The sequence below is a fragment of the Vulpes vulpes genome, chromosome 5, assembly GCF_048418805.1.
Source record: "Vulpes vulpes isolate BD-2025 chromosome 5, VulVul3, whole genome shotgun sequence".
NCBI lineage: Eukaryota > Metazoa > Chordata > Mammalia > Carnivora > Canidae > Vulpes > Vulpes vulpes.
The window spans coordinates 54243189-54262448 of NC_132784.1; the positions used below are offsets into that span (position 1 = coordinate 54243189).

A 19260-nucleotide genomic window follows, 5' to 3' on the forward strand; every position below is an offset into this window, starting at 1 on the left:
ATGCGGGAAGGTTACAGGTTTTGCCCATTCCCGCGGAGAGGATCACCTGCCCTGGGCCCTGCGGTCACACAGGTGAAAGCTTAGAGCAGTAAGTCAACACGGGCCTTTCCGCCACCGTGTCCTGCGATCTCGGGGCCGGCGACCCCAGAGCCAAGCTGCGGCAGGTGACACCGCCGGACCCTCCCGAGCGGCCCGAGAGCGGGGGGCGGGCCCTCCTGAGACCCGGGGACCTCGGGGCTGCCGACCCCGCCCCGCCCGCCGAGACTCGGCAGGCAGCCGGAAGCGGGGGGCGGGAGAAAGGTCCCAGCCCGGAAGTCCCGCCCCCCGCACGACCCCTGAGCTGCGGGCGGGGCGGGGCGACGGCGGCTCTACCCACAAGCCCGGCGGTTGCTAGGCGGGGCGGGGCGAGACGGGGCGACGGCAGCCCTCCGGGCGGGCGGGGCGGCGCCGGCTCTCCAGGTGAGGCCGGGGGTTGGTGGGCAGCGGGGGACGCCACGCCTGCCCTCCGAGCGAGGCCGGGGGTTGGTGAGCGCGGCGGCGGGAGGCGGGCCCGCGCCGGGGGCGTGGCCGGGCACGTGCCGCGGAACCGGCGCGGCGGCGGCGGCTGAGGGGTGAGGGCCGTTCGCGGGCCGAGGCGGGCGGGACCCAGGGGGCCTCGCGGAGGCCGGAGTCGCGCCTGGGCTGGTGGGAGCGGGGCGGCGGCCTGGCCCGCGGCCTGGCCCGCGTCCGGACCGCTCCGAGCGCGGCCGGCGGGGACAGGAAGGGAGGATGTCCCGGTTAGAAGCCCCCGCGAGGGTCCGGGGCGCGGCGGGGAGGACGCGCCCTGGACCGCCAGCTGCTGGCTCCCGACGCGGCCCGCGGGAAGCGAAAGCCTCTCGTCGTGCGGCGAGCCCGGGCGGGGTCCGGTCGGTGCGGCTCGGGGGGCCCGGGGTCGCGAGGTGTCCGGCCGCGTGCCGGGAGGAGGGGCTGGGGAGGCTCGTGTGTGTGTGTGTGTGTGTGTGTGTGTGTGTGGCGCCGGCAGGTTCCCGGGTCACGGGCCTGCGTACTCCGCTGGTCCTGCGCGGCCGCGGGTCTCCTGGGCCGGTTACGTCACGTCGCTCCGCAGGAGACCGGGAGTTCCTGGCGGTCCCTGGGGCAGCGCGGTGCCGGCGTGGTTCGCCCTGGCGCGGCGCTCTTACCTTCTTCGGGGCCTAGGGAGGCTGCGGTTCTGGGTGGAGGAGGGGGCAGGCTGGGACAGAACAGCCCAGAACTGGGTGGGAGGGCGCGCTTGGCCCTGGCACGACCTGCTTCCCTGGGTTGCTAATTCAGAGAAAGAGCGAGCCAGCCCTGCCACCTGGGCTGCCGGGCCGAGCCGGCCGCCCCGCCCACCCGCCTAGTCTTGGGTGCTGTGCCACCCGGTAGTTCTGGCTCGCGGTGAGCTTGCGCGGCCCGATGACCGGCGGTGCCCAGAGCGGTGTGTGGTCACCGACGGCTTCTCAGTTTTCATGAGCGGGGATAGGTGAACGTTTGACCTACTGGTGCTCGTGAAATGCCTCCCCAGCGGTCGTGGACGGTCTTGTCTTTCAGATAAAAGCCTCAGCTGAAGCAGGCCGAGCCTCCCTGCTGGGACGTCTGTGACTGTTTTATGCCCCGTCATGGGTGTTTGAAGAGGAGGAAGGAGGCCCTGGGAACGAGTAGCTTGATCTGTCCTGACTGAAACCACACTCCAGGGCTGAGGTGACTTCCTCAACCTGCTCAACAGCTGCCACGCCTGGTGTCAGTGTAGATAGAGTCACTCCTCTGTTTAGCAGTCACCGGGGAAAAAACACTCTGACTACAGCGTGTGGGTACACAGGCTTTTAGAACTAGGTAGATGTCACAGGATCCTGTGGCTATAGCTGCATTTCTGAAATCCTCGGTATCACTGTGGTACAGCCGAGCTCTGCCCACTGCTGCGTTGGGCCGTCTCGCCACTTGACGGAAACTGAGATGTCAGTGCGAGGAAGGAGACAGAACCAATTTTAAAGTCCCCAAACCAGAATCATTTTTGTTTGCTCTTCATTCCCACTTTAAAGATGGCTGGTCAGATGCTCTCGTTTCCCCTGTATTTGTAATGTGGAGCAGAGTGTGTTAGGTCTCACACATGGGAAACCATGTTCCCAGTGCACCCTGGAGAGAGGCTGTGGGCTCCACAAAGGTTCCTTTATCTTAATGAGGCCTCTGACCATCTCTGGGCTCAGATTATCGACTTTTAAACACAATTTATCTGCCTCCCTTCTGTTTTGATTGCTGTGTTAATGGGTTTGTGACCGTAACAAACAGGATGTGACATTTTTGCTGAGATCCTTGGAATGATTATTTCCTCTGTGGTAATAGTAAATGGGAAGTTCTCTATGTGCTTTAAAAAAAAAAAATGTTAAGTGCTGGTAAATGAGTGTTACCAGGAAGTACTTAACTTCTGATTTTCATCAGATTGTCTTAAACTCAGGCCCTTCCTGCAGTTACTTGCCATTTTTACACACAATTTTGTGTGCATTTTCCTTGTGAAAAAAGAACAGATCACCCTGAGCCTCTAACTGCTTCCCCAAGCTTGTTTGTGCATAGTGATCTCTGCTCACTTCCTGGAGTCCTCATGACCGCTGGAGGGCGGAGCAGCGCTTCATCCACCTCCACAAATGCCTTCCTGACCACGCTTAGTCGAGCCCATCCACAGGCAGGACTGACAGGCTGTTTTTCCTTCCAAGAACCTTCAAGGTGGTCTGGTTGAAAGATGTCGGCCCTCACTACCCTGTTTAAGTATGTCGATGAAAATCAGGATCGCTACATTAAGGTAAGGGAATGTTTATTGTAGTAAACATTAAAATCTGGTTCGATGCAGTGGGGCTCAGAGAAACTTTCAAGAAACTAATAGGAGCTGTGCCATTTAAATATGAAGACTATCGTCTAGATAGAGTGAGACAAATACAGTGTGATCTCACATATATGTGGAATCTTAAAAAGTTAATGATACAGAAACAGAAAGTAAAACTCTGGGGGCTGGGAAATGAGAAGATGTCAGTCCAAGGGTACAAACGTTCAGTAATACTGTATTATATGCTTAAAATTTGCTAAAACAGTAGATCTTACTGATCTCTCACCATACAGAAGAAATGGTAACCAAAAAGTGTGTGTGTATCATCTGGAGGTCTCCTCTGTTGCCTCATTCCAGTATGCAAGTTATACTTTGGGCTTTTGACAGAAAATCTCAACATATATTTGTTTCTAGAAATAGCAGAGCTGATCAGAGATTTTAGTTTAATCTCCATCTGCAATTTCTTGTGGTAGATATAGACTAAAGAACTCTTAACTTTTTTCTGGCATTTCATCTGTTTTGAATGATTTGGTAATGTAAATAAAATCTTTTTCTTGACATTAAAGAATTGTGCTTTGCAGTTATTTTTGGGAGACACATTTCAGATGAAATCTTTAGTTCTCATTCTAAAAATTATATTTTAAAGAACTTGGCCATTGTGAACGTGAATAATAAACTAACTTGGACTTTGAAAATGTTGGGTACTTTGTTTCAGTTGTGATTTTGTTAGATTCAGTTGTAAATTTATTTATGGAACTTTGTACATTTCACATTCATCTTGTGCTTAATGGTTAAAAATACACATTCTAACATTTTCCTGTTATGCTGTAGTTCTGCATACAGGGTCAATAAAGATAGTTTTTTAAAATCTTAAAAAGCAAATGCGATAGCTCTTCTCTTTGATATCTAGCCATCATATTAAAAACGGACTGGTTGCAGGTAGCAAGTCAACTTTGGGTGCCTAAAACCTGGCAAATTTATGAATTCTTAAGGAGCACCTTTTTAGAATCCATTTTTACTTCCTATCCACAAACAGAAACTCGCAGAATGGGTTGCCATCCAGAGTGTATCTGCATGGCCTGAGAAGAGAGGTGAAATCAGAAGGATGCTGGAAGTTGCCGCTGCAGACATCAAGCAGTTGGGTGGCTCTGTGGAATTGGTAGATATTGGAAAACAGAAGGTATGGCGCTGGCATTCTTGGAATTACAAAACCACAATGATCAGACCTACCTGAGGGCCCAGCACGTTCTTTTTTTTTTTTTGTACTTGCTTATTTGAGAGAGAGAGAGAGAGTGAGCTGGGGGAGGGGCAGAGGGAGAGTAAGTCTCAAGCAGACTCCCAACTGAACACAGAGCCCAATGTGGAGCTTAGTCTCACGACCTTGAGATCATGACCTGAGCTGAAATCAAGAATCAGACACTCAACTGCCACCCAGGTGCCTTGGACCCAGCATGTTCTTAAACTTCATCATTTGCTTCAGATAATCTTCCTGTCTTTAAACAGAAAAGGCCTGATCTTCATACTAAACTATATGATTTCCTTAGTTGGATGGGGGCAAAATTTTTGTAATACCCAGCAATTTTCTCCAGGTGGGAGAGCTCTTGAAGTTACTCAGAAGTAAGTTAATTTGGGGTGCCTGGGTGGTTCAGTGGGTTAAGGATCTGACTCTTGATCTTGGCTCAGGTCTTGATCTCAAGGTCACGAGTTCAAGCTCTGAGTTGGGCTCCACACTGGGTGTGGAGCCTACTTAAAAAAAAAAAAAAAACAGCAGCAAAAGAAGTATGTTAATGTCATGGTCACTCTTAGAAAATCTCTGGGATTCCCCCCTAGAAAGCAGTGTACATTCAAACTAGGAGCATGCACACTGAACGTGTAGATGTGAAAGTGATGAAGACCCCCATTCACCACGCTGTGTCCCCTGCATCCCAGGGAGAAACAGCACTTTTTTATGACTTGGTTCCTGAAAAAAGAGCTGTTTTTGTATTATACTGGCCCAGCACAGGTTTCTGACAAGTGACGGTTCATTTTCTAACTGATATGAATGAACCATCTCACTAATAATACATTATTCTACTTTTTTAGTTTCAGATGATTTCAAGTCCCATGCTAATGACATGTCTCATGTCCTATATTTTCTAAGTTTGTAGTATTTTTTTATATTGCAAAGTGTGACAGAGTTCTCTTGCCTGGTGATTTAAGTGTCCGTTGGTATCATAGCCTTGGGGGTTTTTTGTTTGTTTGTTTTTTTGTTTTTTGTTTTTAAAGATTTATTTATTTATTCTTTCAGAGAGAGCGAGAGAGAGGCAGAGACACAGGCAGAGGGAGAAGCAGGCTCCATGCAGGAAGCCCAATATGGGACTCAATCCCCGGTCTTCAGGATCACACCCCAGGCTGCAGGCGGCGCTAAACCGCTGCGCCACCAGGGCTGCCCCTAGTCTTGGGGTTTTATGTTTGGACATTTAGCCATATTTGGTGTTTTCAAAAATAGAAGAACCCAGAGGCCCAGATGGGCTGTGTCTCCACTGAGCACCCACAATCAGTTGATGATGAAGGGGGTTCAAACATGGACCACCTGATTGCCGGTCCATTATTGTACGTATGAGATTTCCTTTGGCCACAAGTGTAATAATTGACTTAAGATGTACTATAGCTTTCCAGCACTTTTCCCCACCTGTGAGAGAATAAATCAAGGTTCTTTGTATTGTTTTATTGGAGAAGCATAATTAATTTGCTTCTCCTCCATTTTTTCCTAGTATATGAAAAAAAAAATCTAGGTGACAAATAATAAGACTTGTTTCATTGCAATAGAATTATTCTATTTAACACTGACGTTGGAGTGCATTTCTTCAGGAAGGACAAAAGACACACCAATGACTGCTATACTCTTGAATTACATAAGACCTATTTTTAAAAAAAATATTTATTTATTCATGACAGACAGAGAGGCAGAGACAGAGGGAGAGGGGAGAAGCAGACTCCATGCAGGAAACCTGATGTGGGACTCAGTCCCGGGTCTCCAGGATGACACCCTGGTCCAAAGGTGGCGCCAAACCGCTGGGCCACCGGGGCTGCCCCATAAAAACAATTTTTATCAAGGAATTGATAGATTTCATCACTGTTAGAAAAGTTCCACAAAGATCCTTGTACCATGGGGTAATAGCACGTTGGAGCTTCTCTTCCTGTGGTAGCAGTGTCCCATGTTTTAGGAAGCCATGATGACTTGGGGCAGTTGTGGAGGTGGAATTGGAGGTTATCATGTGTACACGCAGAAGCTGGAGCATCCTCAGGCTTACGGGGGGAAAGATGACATTTGGAGTTCCAGGTCCTGGTGACGGACCTCAGAGCATGAGTCTGGTGGGCCAGGCTGGAAGGCAGGCATGGGCTGTGGGAGAAGCTGACATGGGGCTCTTTGGTATCAGGCCCACTGCCAGGGCTGGTGTGGTAATGTCAGGTCCAGCCCCTCCGCTGCCCAGCCACTGCCCAGGCAGTAGGACAGAAAGGCTGCAGGGCCAGGAGATGGGGGGGACCCGGTCACCAGGGGCCTGGCCTCCAGACAAGTGCTCAGAAAGTGGGAGAGTCATGAGTCCTCCCTCACAAAGTGGTGAGGGACAGGAAGTGAACAAAGCACTTGGGACGGAATAGGGCCCATTGGGTGCCGGTACAGTGAGTGTAGGGCTGGGAACTGGACTAGCATGGCGTCCATGGGGATGGAACAGAAGCAGGGAGACATGTGGAGCCCTTGCCAATGACTTGTGCCCACACAGGTACTCTGGTAGAGGAAGGCATGGTGCCCCTCAAAACACCTGATGGTGTTGCTCAGCCAGACATCATTCTTTCATGTCCTGAGAAGTTAGGGGTACCCAGGCAGAGATTTGCAACATGAATTTCAGTACAAATTTACCTGGGGGCCCAAACGGCATCTTAGATAAAAAAGGTGAAGTATTGGAGTATTTCAATTATATAGAGTAGAAATTTACTTAGAGAAAACCTGTCATTTAAAAATCATTATTTTCCTGAGGCCAGTGCAGGGCCAGCTGCAACTATAGTGCCACGTGTTGTCATGTGTGACCAAGACAGTGAGTTGAAGGAATGATTCTTTGCCCCCTGTGGCTGGGGCTGTTCTTCCGGAACCTGCGGGAGAACCCAGCCCTGCGGGCGGTTCACGTGGACAGGTGACCTTGGATCCCAGGGCTGAGCATGGGTCCCCTGGGGTCCCCAAGACTTAATGCAGTGAGCATTTCTGAGTGCAGTTCATTGGCAGGACAGATCCTGCTAGAGTCCCGGCAGCCTGGCCTGTCAGCTAGAGTATGATCCGCTCATTACTGGCTCATAGCCGGCCCCCCCCCCCCCCCCGTTCTTGGGGTCCCCCATTCTTGGGGGTGTGGGAGACGGGTCAGGCGGGGGAAGGGAGCCCAGCAGGAGCACCGGCTCTCACTCTTCCCTTCTGTCTTGGTCTGCGTCCTTTTCTGTGCACACTTGTGACCCACAAGCAGAATTTTAAATGTGTATCTCCTGCTTTAAGACGGTGGTAGTTTTCATCCATTATTTTAGAAGATAATGAAAGTTGTATTTAGCATCTCGTACAAACTTAGCCTTCATAACATTTTGTTAACGTAAAATTTAAAAAAAGGAAATCAACCTTTAAAAATTCAACAGACATCCCGCCGGCGCGAGCATGAGGCCTGCCCAGGGTGGCTGACTCTGCCAATAAAGTGGGCCTGCGCCGGCGCCTGTCAAAAAATAAAAAAATAAAAAAATAATTCACCAGACTGCCTGCAGTTGGTGAACATGACACGGTCTCAGTGCTCAGGATTTTGGGAAAGGAATTTCCTGTTCATCACTGACCCGGTAGAACACTGTGTTCTTGACCTCTACAGTACCAGCTGCTTGATGAGAACAATAGAACAGTGAACACAAAGTAGAAATTTTCCAGGTACTTTAATAACATCTACTAGAAGCACCAAATTTTTAAAACAAAGGCTGTCTTCAATTGGCTCCTTCTTGATTCTTAGCTCCCTGATGGTTCTGAGATCCCACTTCCTCCCATTTTACTTGGCAAGCTGGGCTCTGACCCGCAGAAGAAAACCGTGTGTATTTACGGACACCTAGACGTGCAACCAGCGGCCCTGGATGATGGCTGGGACAGTGAGCCCTTCACCTTGGTGGAGCGTGATGGTAAGGGATGCTCTTCTCTGGGACAGGAAACATCTGGAGGAGCCTTCCTGCTCTCTTACCTGGGGGCTACACTGTGTCTCTCAGAGGTTATCCTTCCAGAACAAGTTATTTTTACATCACGTGGCAGTTGGGTTCTGGAAGTTGCGCACATGTGCACCAGTCACTGAAATATCACTGTGTCAAAATTGGGGTTGAATGAGATTTGTAGTTCTCTCTTGATGATGGTGCATGGTGGGACCTATGTATGACCAGGTTGTCTGCCCCTAACTGTTACGCACTGGTTGCGGAAGTAGATTTGAAGTAACTAGCCAGCTAGCAGTGCCCTCCTGGAGCTGGCTCTGCCGTCAATGCCCGAGTCAGCAGGAACGTGTCTGCTAGAAGGGGAGGGGAACTTGGGAGCATCCACGTGGCTTGCTCTTAGGTTATGGTGAATTTTCTGGTAGATCCTAACAGTAGTGTAGGAGGGAGACTCAGGGCTCCTGACAGAATTAAATTGGGGCTTCTGATTTGAAGAGGGGGGTCTTAGGATGCTGCATGTGGTTGTGCTACGCTACCAGGCGTGCTCCAGAAATACACTTTCTTTTCTATTTCATTGTGATTCTAACTGGAATTTGCTGATTGCTATTCTAGGCAAACTGTATGGGAGAGGTGCGACCGATGATAAGGGTCCAGTGGCCGGCTGGCTGAATGCCCTGGAAGCCTTCCAGAAGACAAATCAGGTACTTCAACCCCATCTAACTACCTGACTCCATCAGAACGATACAAAGCAGGGCTGTTTTCTCCTGGAACGGCCTGTAGAGATTACAGATCACTGGGATATGAGAAAGCAAGGTCTCCCAAAACCTGTGTATCAGCACAGTGCAATCAGATATAAGGCTATAGGTTTGTTTTCTAGCTTTAGGAATTGTAATTGTTTTACAGTCGCTCAGAGGTCATAGTACTGATGACTCAGCAGAAATCCAGCCAGTGCCTGAAATTCGAGTTTTCAGCCACTGATTCTACCTCTGGGACAGCAGACCTTGAGGCCACGTCCTGGGCTCTGTGGTAGTGGGCGACTCCTAGCTTTCTCAGGGAGTGGTTTTATCCTTCTAAAAAGTCCTTATTTTTTAGAATATATTTCCTTAACTGTAAAATACTGCTCATGTCTAAAGTTTGTAAAATAGAAAAGTAGAGAGGAAAAAGATGCCTAGAATTCCAGCAGTTAGAGACTTTGTATTTTGTTACTTCATGATCTCTTCAACTGTTTTTAACCTAATCCTGATCATTGTGTACAGATTTTGCATCGTGCTTTATCTCGTACGTGATAAAATAAAAATATCAAGACAAGCATTTTTGTCAGAGGGTAGAGTGGTAGATCTGAAAAGGGACTGGGACTCACTGGTCCAAGTGTCATTTTGCACAAGAGGGAGCTGAGGCCCAGACCCTCCGACAGACTGGACTTGGGGACTGGGAAGATTCCCTCTTCTCCAGGGTCCCTCGGGATCTGGAGGTGACCGAGGGGGAATGGCTGTGTGCAGGGCAGAGCTGCCAGGGTCCCAGGAAAGGTTTCATCTGAGAGACAGAAGGGGAGAGGCAGTGGGGAGTGCGGGGAGCTGTCCAGGGGCAGTTCTGAGCTAGGCCTCCCCGGATTTGCGTCCCTGTGGGGCCTCTGCTGCTCTGTGACCTGTACGACCTTTGGCGAGTCACCTCGCTTGGGTGCAGCTTCATTTTCTCACATGTGTAAGGCCACCTTCCTCCCTGCATGGTGCTGGGGAGATGGGGCCTACAGAACAGTGGGCGGCATCTTGGGGTTACTGTCCGCTCCTCAGAAGGCCCTCCGCGCGTGGAGAGGCCGTGGTGCAGAGCGCCTGAAATAGGAGCGGGCCCCTACTCGCTCTTGCGTGCGGGGTGGTGACTGCTCCCTGACGCAGGCAGAGGCTGGTTTTGTCTGTGTCGTGGCACATGCCATAGAGAGAGCAACTCAGGCTTCCTTGGAGACCCCTGGTTGGCGTGTGGATAGGACGTGCGGTCACACTGTGGACTCCTCCTGGGCAGGAGTCCTCAGTGAGGTTGTAGCTGCAGCCGGATCCAGGCTCGGCCCTTGATGGCCCGGCACCCGAGGACCGAGGATCCCTGCCAGGCACACAGCCCATCCGAGTGGTGGGTCGTGAGGAAGTTGAGGCTTTGACATTTGTGATTGCAGAGCACTTGGTGACTTCATGTCCCTAGTGTTCAAGAAATAAAAGGACCTGAGAACTGAATGCCTCATTTCCCTTCCATAGGAAATTCCAGTCAATGTCCGGTTCTGCCTGGAAGGCATGGAGGAGTCGGGCTCCGAAGGCTTGGACGAACTGATTTTTTCCCGTAAAGACACATTCTTTAAAGATGTGGACTACATCTGCATTTCTGACAATTACTGGTTGGGGAAAAAGAAGCCCTGTATCACATATGGTCTCAGGGGCATTTGCTACTTCTTCATTGAGGTATCCTGCATTTTCCGTGTTTCTTCCTGTTTCTCTGAGCCTGTAATCTCCTTTGTCCTTTGTAGTGTGCAGCTGGTCAGTCCTGGAAGGCAGCCGTGCAGGGAGAGGCCCAGAGCCTTCTCTATGTGCCAGGTCTTCTGTGACACCACTTTGGGGTCCTCCAGCCACACTTAGTTTCTCACCACCTCAAGGCACAGGGGGTATTTGGAGAATTGGCTGGGAGCAGTTGAGGAAGGATGAACTGCCACTCGCCCATTTCAGAAGGTTGACTTCTGCAAAGCACTATAGAAAGACTTACTTTGATAAAGTAAGATGTTCACATTTCAGCCCTCAGGCTCTGCCTGGACCAGAGATCACGAGGGACCTGGGTGGTTGTGGCCCACACAGAAGCCTGGCACAGGCATGGAGTGGGAGGGCCACGGACAGCTGAGCCCGGGTTTCCTGCACAGACAAGGGGGGTCCTAACACATAGGGTGACTGATGCCTGTGAGGGAGTGTTGTGCAGGCTGAAAGTGCCAGAATCCTAACTGCTGCCCTGAGCGCTTAGTCTCTCAGAATGACTTTTCTCAGGTCCCACCCGAGAACCCAGTGGCTGTGAGTCAGATGCTTCCAATTTGCCATTTTACAGGTGTAGAGAGTCAGGCCTGGCGAGGCTCCAAAGGTGACCCTCGTCACAGGCTGTGGGGTGTTGGGGGCCCTGTCCCCAGGTCCTCAGGCTAAAGGTCCTTGCAGGCTACTTTTCATGGTGGGTGTTCCCTCTCAGCAGAAAAGCGCAGGGTCTCCACGAAGCCTCCAGAAACGGCTGAGTGTTCTCACCCATAGTCAGCGTTTCCAAGAGTATATTTGTCATTGCTACCAAAGTTTTATAATTTAGGAACTGCCTTGCTTTCCTCCTTGAGGGAACAAATCTTGATTTTGAAAATTGTTAGGTTTCGTGAATGTTCTTGGTTCAATTTACTGTCACACGATCAGGCTAAGTTCCCACTGGATAGCAGCTAGAGTGGTCTCTTTCCATCCAGGTGGAGTGCAGTGACAAGGACCTCCATTCTGGCGTGTACGGGGGCTCGGTGCATGAGGCCATGACGGATCTCATCATGCTAATGGGTAAGCACGGTTTCAGTCGCTGTTCAGTGACTTGGGAGAGAAGTTAGAGTGACCTTGTTTCAGGCTGTCATCAGCATTTGGCCCTTGTCACCGTTCTTTGTGGAGCACCTGAGTCTCCTTCACTTTCTAACTACTTCCTTCTGCTCTCTGTTCCCATTGAAAGATGGACATGCTTCATTTCTGCCTGTCTCCCTGGATTCCTCCATGCGTCATCAAACCCTGCCTTGCCTCCAGGACCCACCTGGGGCAGCCCCTAGTGCCATCAGGCCCCATCTGAGCCGGCCTCTAGGATCACGTGACCACCCTCCCCTGAACACAGTTGTATTTTCCGTCCCTTGGAGGGCACCGGCTCTATTTTCCACCACAGCACCCCAGCAAGGGCTCCTTCAGGCTCAGCTCTGTGGCAGTGAGGCCCAGCCCAGTCCTTCTGGCATCCTGCTAGTTTAAGCCTGGACATAGCTTTGCCTCATCCACATTTGCCTAAGTTCTGTTCCCTTCCCTCTTGGATAACAGGCTTCCATATGTGCAGCCTGTCATCTCTGGGCCCGGAGTCTACTTTGTTCTACTCGTCCTTGCCTCCTTAGCTAGGGAACAGCTGGTTTCTTGTGGAACGTGTATTTAAAAATACTGATCAGTGTAGCAGCTTTTATAGGAAGCCTGCTGGAGGCAGACTGCACAGACTGCGTTCTGGTCTGTGACTGTGGACAGTTCACCTACCCTTCCAGATCAGGATCTTGTGTGTTAAAGTGGGAAGATGATACTGCTCACCTCACTGAGTTGTTTACATATGTAACTGATTGTTGGCAGGCCATGCTCGAGAGCTCATGTGTGCCCAGGGAACATCACTGCAAAGCTCTCAGTCCTCCTGCGCCCTGGGCCCCAGGGGCTGAGGGGTGGGGGGCCATGGTCTCTGGCTTGTGAGCACAGCTCTTTGTGCCACCCGCTGCTGAGCACTCCTCTTTGTGCCCTCCCAGGCTCTCTGGTGGACAGGAAAGGAAAGATCCTCATTCCCGGCATCAGCGAGGCAGTGGCCCCCGTGACAGAGGAGGAGCTGGAACTCTACGACAAGATTGACTTTGACATGGAGGAGTACACCAGGGACGTGGGGGCAGAGACTCTGCTGCACGGCTGCAAGGTGCCTTGTTTGTGTCCACGTGTCCCCTATGTGCCCACCGTGCCCTGTGCGGGGGACCCCCCCCCTCCTGTGGGAAGGAGCCAGAGGTGCTGGCAGAGACCCAGGCATATCTGTGTGTCGGGAGCCCTCAGATGGTACAGACATAGAAAAGCAGCACCTTACTGGGCTTGAAATTAGAATTAGGAGCTTTTTAAAAATGTCATATGTTGACTTTTGACAGCCTGGGAGCTGGAGAATGTGTGCAAAGAACACATAGTAGCAGGTAGCTTTTGCCTTATTTGTGTTTCTGGAATCATTGTGTACCACTGGGATCAGAGGTGATTAAGGCTAACCCCACAGCCAGTCCCCAAGGTGGGAACCATTCGCATAAAATGCGTTAGCCTAGATCCTGGCTCCTGAGTCCAATAGGCAATGGTAGTCAAATTGTAGCAACAGGCCCTAGGGTGCAGGAGGAATATGGCCAGGCGCAGCCCAGGAACTCCGTTTCTCTAGGAGAGGAACGCACAGAGAAGTGTAAAAGAGTATGGAGGCCAGGTGCCTGGGTGGGGTGCAGCCTGAGGGGATGGGAGGGGTGTGGCCTAAGGGGGACAGGAGGGGCACAGGCGAGTCCAGCTGCTCGTGGGGAGGGCCAGCTGAAGGGGGTTGGGGATTCAGACTACAAAAGCCTAGCTGCAGGCCTGTGACACCCCAAGGAACCCATGTGCTCCCCTGGAAGATGGTGGATGTGATGGGTTCGAACAGAGGGATGAGCTGATCAGACCCGCCTTGCGGGCAGACTGTTGGAGGGGTGCTGAGGGCTTGGGGCTGGGGGACTGGTTGTGCTGCTGCAGGGGGCACCCAGAGCTGGCAGGGATGCACGGGGGAGAATTGGTGGGCCTGAGCAGAGCAGGAATCCCGCAGGTAGAGGCACGGGTGGGGGCCTTCACAGGGCGGCTGGCAGTGGGATCCTGAGGCCAGAGAGTAGAGTGTTTGGAGGGGCGGGGGGGCCTGAGTCTGGGAGAGCTGGTTTCTGAACAGACTTCAGTTTGCTCCCACTGTGGCCTTCGAGTTAGTGTCTGTATGTGGGAGGTGTCTGCATTAGGGCCATGTCTTCCTTCCAGGTGTCCCTGAGCCTGTTTCACAAGCAGGAAGTCCACACGTTAGGTGGCCAAATCACAGGAGCCCCGGGGCCCTGTCAGGTTTCTCTTGCCAGCCTGTTAGGGGCCTCGTGTCCTCTTGACTCTTCAGGCGCTGCTGCTGGGATGCGTGAGGTGTGGGAGGTGGTGGTCTCAGTCCTACACTGGGGAGATGAGGGCCTGCCTTGTGCCAGCCCACTTGGCAGAGGGTGATGATGCTCAGTCTCTTGTCACCTGGCCCAGGACAGGGTGGGCAGTCCTGGCTTTCCTCCCAGTAGGAAATGCCCTGGGGGAGCCAGGGGGCTCACAAATGGCCTGCCTTCTCCTGCCCTCTTCCTCCTGGCTCCTGGCATCTCTGGTCCCGCAGGAGCTCTGAGGTCTGTGGGACCACAACTTAGCCCTGAATTCTGCGGGGCTGGTGAGAACCCCACGGCTCTCAGAGCCAGCGGCAGCCCTGAGCTGCAGTGAGGCAGGGAGATGCCACACTTGAGGCTGTTCGGAATGTGGCAGTGCCCCCCATTGTGGTGTACCCCCATAGCAGGTACTAGAGCACATTGAGGGCAGGCTCATCTCTCAGCCTTCCGGGGGCTGTACTTCCTGCCTGGGATTATGTGGACCCTAGGCCGGCTGATGACCAAGAGGGACCTCTCAGATGACACTGCCGCCTCCTTCATCCGCAGACAGTGCTATCCCCTGCCCCCCTGTGTTTTCTGCAGAAAGACATCCTGATGCACAGATGGCGGTACCCGTCTCTCTCTCTCCATGGGATCGAAGGCGCCTTTTCTGGATCTGGGGCCAAGACCGTGATTCCTAGGAAAGTGGTCGGCAAGTTCTCCATCCGGCTGGTGCCAAACATGACTCCCGAAGTTGTCAGCGAGCAGGCATGTGATGGAGCTGGGATGCGGGGAGGGGCCACAGCAGAGACTCGGAGCACAGAGGCTTTTAGCAGGGCACCAAACCCCAGACCCACACTTCCCACTTCTTGACTCTTGCCAACTCAGTAATTACTAGAATAAGCAGTTCAGAAACTGGTCGAAGATAAAGGCCACATAAAAATCCTCACGTATGACCTTTGTCACTGCTGAGGCATGCTATAAATCTGACCTGTGACCTCATCCTAAGGCTTCAGGGCAAATGCTAACTTTGGGCTGAGTCTGTTAAAGTGAGAATCCACAGGAGCCGCGTCTGGGCCAATGTGAGGAGCGGAAGGGCAAGATTCCAGACAGGGAAAATTCTGGAGGTTGGCAAACATGGGGGCGGCCACCCGCCCTCATCTGAGAGTTCCCCGAGAGATGGAATCAAGGACTTCTTTAATGAGAGGAAGCGGGGACTGAGATGTCACCAGCTGTGCCTCAGTGGCACAGGGCTCCACTGTTGGTCTAGATGTGGTTATTGTAAAACAAATCAAGGGACATTTTTTTAAAGACATTTAAATTTTATCACATGGGAACATCTGTGTAAAGGATGAATTGCTGGAAATGAAAGCATTACCATTTACCTTTAAGTAGCTGGATTTTTTATCTGGGTAAAATCCCTTTTTTTGTTACCACAGTTAAGCTCAGTGTCAGCAGCAGAAAGTGAGACCCATTGCAGACTCTGTAGACTCTGTGTAGACTCCATGCAGATTCTGGGTGGACTCTGTGTAGACTCCATGCAGACTCCAGGTGGACTCCATGCAGACTCTGGGTAGACTCCATGTAGATTGACTGCAGGGCCCCCGCAGACTGCAGAGCACCACAGGGCAGACCTCTAGCGCTGGATCAGATGCAGGCTTGGAATCCACTGTGTCTTGTTTGTGACCCAGGTCACAGGCTACCTGACGAAGAAATTTGCTGAGCTGCACAGCCCCAACAAGTTTAAGGTGTTCATGGGCCACGGTGGGAAGCCCTGGGTGTCTGACTTCAACCACCCTCATTACATGGCTGGGAGAAGAGCCTTGAAGACAGGTGAGACTTCTCCCGGGGCCACATGGGCCGCACTCGGGCTCCGGACTGGCCTTGCTGGTCGGTAGGTGTGCAGTGACCCCCAGCCCCGCAGCCTCACAGCTCACCGTTTCTGTTGTCCTGTTCGCCCCCAGTGTTTGGCGTCGAGCCCGACTTGACCCGGGAAGGTGGCAGTATTCCTGTGACTTTGACCTTTCAGGAGGCCACGGGGAAGAATGTCATGCTGCTGCCTGTGGGCTCAGCTGATGACGGCGCCCACTCCCAGAACGAGAAGCTCAACAGGTCGGGGCTCTGGTCCCCCTCTCCAGTCCTGTCCCTGGGTGGCTTTCCTCACGGCTGCCTGTGAGGAACCCCAGGAGAGCCCCAGGGTGCCCTCCAGCCCCTCCTGTCCCCTCCCTGGCTGCTCCCTCCCCTCCCCCCCACTCCCTGTCAGGCTGCTGGGAGAGGAGAGCAGCGGGGGGGTGGTCTGTGGTTACCCGAGGGCAGTACTCTGCTACCATGGTCCTTGGGCAGCGAGAGCTCAGCGAGCACTTCTGGTGGAAGGCAGAGACAGGGCCGTGGGGAGGTGGCAGGTCCTCACAACCAGCTTTGGCCAGTGCTCTGTGTTTGTCTCAGGACATCATCCAGGATTCCTAAAGAACCTCCAGTTATGCCTGTTTGGAAAATAAGTATGCTTGCTGGCTCCATGAGCCCCTTCTAGATGTTCCTGGCCTATGCAGACATGATGGGGGCTCTTTGGCCAGCAGGGATGGAAGGTTGGCCCTAAGCTAGCAGCTGCAAGGAGAGGTCCAGTGAGCAGGGGGCAGCTGTGTGCAGTATAGGAGGGGCTGAGGAGGACGGAAAACAGGAGCCTCTGGGGGCCACAGGGGTGGGCTAGTTGGGGCTCAGACAGAGGCCCAGGCCCTGCTTGGAGGGCAGCAGGCAGGGGGCAGAAACCCGGGTGTCAGGGCATGGGGCGAAGCCTCTTGCCCAAAGGGAGGGGCTGTGATTAAAGTGAGGCTTTCCTTAGGAAGACCTGGGAGGGGCCCCGTGGGTTCTGTTAGACCAAGACCAGGACTGGTCCCCAGTGGGGCTGTTGGACTGATCCTGCACTTGGGAACCTGGGAGCCAGTTCTCAAGGCCCCAAACCGAGAGGGTAGAATTCCCAGAAAGAATGCCGTGTGCATGCCTGCACCTCTGGACAGCAGCCAACATGCTGGCGTGTTCTTCTCCATTAGGCTTAACTACATAGAAGGAACCAAGATGCTGGCTGCGTACCTGTACGAAGTGTCTCAGCTGTAGGAGGGAGCGGGTCCCCTCGCCCGTGGAGCGCCGTGGGAGGAATTGCTTCTGCCCTCGCTCCACCCCGAACACTCAGGAAGTGGTCAGCGCGATGGTCTCCGGAAAGTAGCCAGGATCTAACAGCACACATTCGTCGGAGGTTCTGGTTGCCGTCCAGCTGGGCTGCACGGGGGGTCTTCCTTCCTCCCCCCTCTCTGCCTCCTGACTCTGGCTTGGGCACACTTGGGAGATTTAGTCAGGGGCACGTGATGCCTCGAGGGGCCACCCCTTCTCGTCCCTCGCCCTCGTGTGGGTTCTGTCCTTGTCTCCAGCCTGAAACCAGTACTGCTATTTCCTATCTTCTCTTTATGATGATTCCTCAAAACCTAAACCTAACCGTAAGGATTACTTGTTCTCAGTACGTGCTACCAAATAAAAAGGTACAAATGAAGCCTCTTGGGAGCGTTCCTGCCCATCTGACTCACTGGCGGGGCGCAGGGAGGGGCTCACCCCTGCCTCCTCTGAGCAGTCCACACGAGGGATGGCGGGGTGCTGGTGGTATTCACTGGGTCCCCCCACATCACACCGAATAAGACAGAAGGGGGACGTTGGAAGTGGCCCTTGGGGCCCTGGCGCCTCTCTCTACCCCCTCATGCCCCAGGTTCTCTGCAGGGCCCTGGGGAGCCCGTGTCCCCCACAGCCTCTTCCCCTTCTTTCCCATCCCTCTCCTGACACCACTTGCCCACCATGGACACTCATGTGGCTCATTCCTTTGAGCCACCTCTCGGGGTCTGCGCGCTCTACCTCTGGTTTCTAGTTGGGGGATAGAGTTCTGTGCAGGATGGGATGGTGTTCATCAGTCAGCTTTCCAAAAGTTCTGTGCCTGGGGGAGGCTCCAAACTGCTGGAATCCAAAGCTTATCCTGTGTTAACTCCATTGCAGGAAGCTGGCCACCAACAGAAATACAGCCACCTCATCTCATGTAGAAAAAAATAGAACTCCCTGACCCTAGAGAGAATGAGCTGAGCCTCTCCCACCTGAAGGAACTGGAGTGTCTCCACATGACCCAGGGAAAGTCAAGTTCATTCTGCCCTTGTTCCTCTTGGTAATGGTGTCAGGAAAAGGCGACAGACATGTCCAAATCCTCGACCACAGGTATGAGTGAGGACATAGACCAGGCCACTGTGGTCACGATGACCACTGACACGTCTCCCTGTCATGTCCTCACAGGTGGGCCCAGCTGCTGTGGCAGCTCTTCTGCCCCTGGAAGTCTACTTTCCTCTGCATAGTCCAGACTTAGCACCTGTTCCTTATCTCAGGAGGTCACGTGGCCACTCCCAACTGCACCAAGGCCTCACTAGGGAGGAGAGGAACTGGGAGTACACAGCAGTTATGCCATGACATTGGTCCCAAGGCAGCCAGGGAGGAATAAAGGCCGCAGAGCCCCGGATAGGGGAAGGATTCATGGAGTACACTTTGTTACTCATTTTTCAGAGAAAAAAAAAATTTTTAACTTTATTTATGAGAGACAGAGGCAGAGATTCAGGCAGAGAGAGAAGCAGGCTCCATCCAGGGAGCCTGATGTGGGACTTGGTCCCAGGACTCCAGGATCACACCCTGAGCCGAAGGCAGATCCCCAACCACTGAGCCACCCAGGCGTCCCATTCAGAGAAAATGTTAACATCTGCGGCAGCCTCTGTGGCATCAGGGAGTGTGCTGTGTGGGGCTAGGAAGTAACCCTAACTGAATGGTGTTCACGCCTTCCTGTCTTTTCCTTTGCACTGCTTCCCATCAACACGCAATGTGGGCCAACTCGGGCTCTCAGTGAAGCCTGGTACAGCCCTTCCCTTCGGGTCTGTGGCCAGCAGCATCCATCACCTGAGTTTGGGAGAACCTGTTACTCTCTGGTGTAAGACAATGGTCCCTGTATGGAACGATGCATACAAAGAGGGTTTGCAGAATTCTGCTGACCTGTGTTATTTGAAATGGTCTTTGTGGAGAAGCTGCCTCCATGCTCACCTTGAAAAGTCATTTAGGAAGAAGAGAAGTTCCTTGGAGTAGCAGGTGGTCATGGGTAAAGCCTACTGGAGAGGGAACAGTGTGGACTGTCCGGATGCTTGATGGAGATGGTCCTGTAGCCCCAACATGCACATGGAAGAGATCAGGGGCCACCCTGCCCACAGTAATCCTCGGAGATCCAGATTCACCACCTGGCGTGCTTTGAGAGATCTCTCTA

At 52.8% G+C, this 19260-nt stretch overlaps 1 protein-coding gene across 4 annotated transcripts; it reads left to right on the forward strand.

The window, feature by feature from the left end:
- The first annotated feature begins 358 nt into the window (after positions 1 to 358).
- CNDP2 (carnosine dipeptidase 2) lies at positions 359 to 17475 on the forward strand. 4 transcript variants are annotated; one of them, XM_025997750.2, is made up of 13 exons: positions 359 to 459; positions 1567 to 1716; positions 2724 to 2809; positions 3867 to 4010; positions 7843 to 8005; positions 8636 to 8724; positions 10267 to 10467; positions 11487 to 11571; positions 12546 to 12706; positions 14538 to 14702; positions 15626 to 15767; positions 15899 to 16046; positions 16982 to 17475. In XM_025997750.2, the coding sequence occupies exons 3-13, from the start codon at positions 2750 to 2752 to the stop codon at positions 17043 to 17045; spliced, it is 1422 nt and encodes a 473-aa protein (XP_025853535.1). In that variant the 5' UTR covers positions 359 to 459; positions 1567 to 1716; positions 2724 to 2749; the 3' UTR covers positions 17046 to 17475. The 4 variants fall into 4 exon arrangements, with proteins under 4 accessions (XP_025853535.1, XP_072614221.1, XP_025853536.1 ...); XM_072758120.1 differs by having other exon boundaries at positions 458 to 611; XM_025997751.2 differs by lacking the exon at positions 359 to 459 and adding an exon at positions 636 to 909.
- Positions 17476 to 19260: the final 1785 nt, after the last annotated feature.

Bases quoted from the DNA above. Each gene is read 5' to 3' on its own strand.
- CNDP2 (XM_025997750.2), top strand. From the start codon at position 2,750: ATGTCGGCCCTCACTACCCTGTTTAAGTATGTCGATGAAAATCAGGAT. The intron at 10,468-11,486 runs GTATCCTGCATT...CTTTCCATCCAG, and splicing joins TTTGCTACTTCTTCATTGAG to GTGGAGTGCAGTGACAAGGA. The intron at 12,707-14,537 runs GTGCCTTGTTTG...TGTTTTCTGCAG, and splicing joins CTCTGCTGCACGGCTGCAAG to AAAGACATCCTGATGCACAG.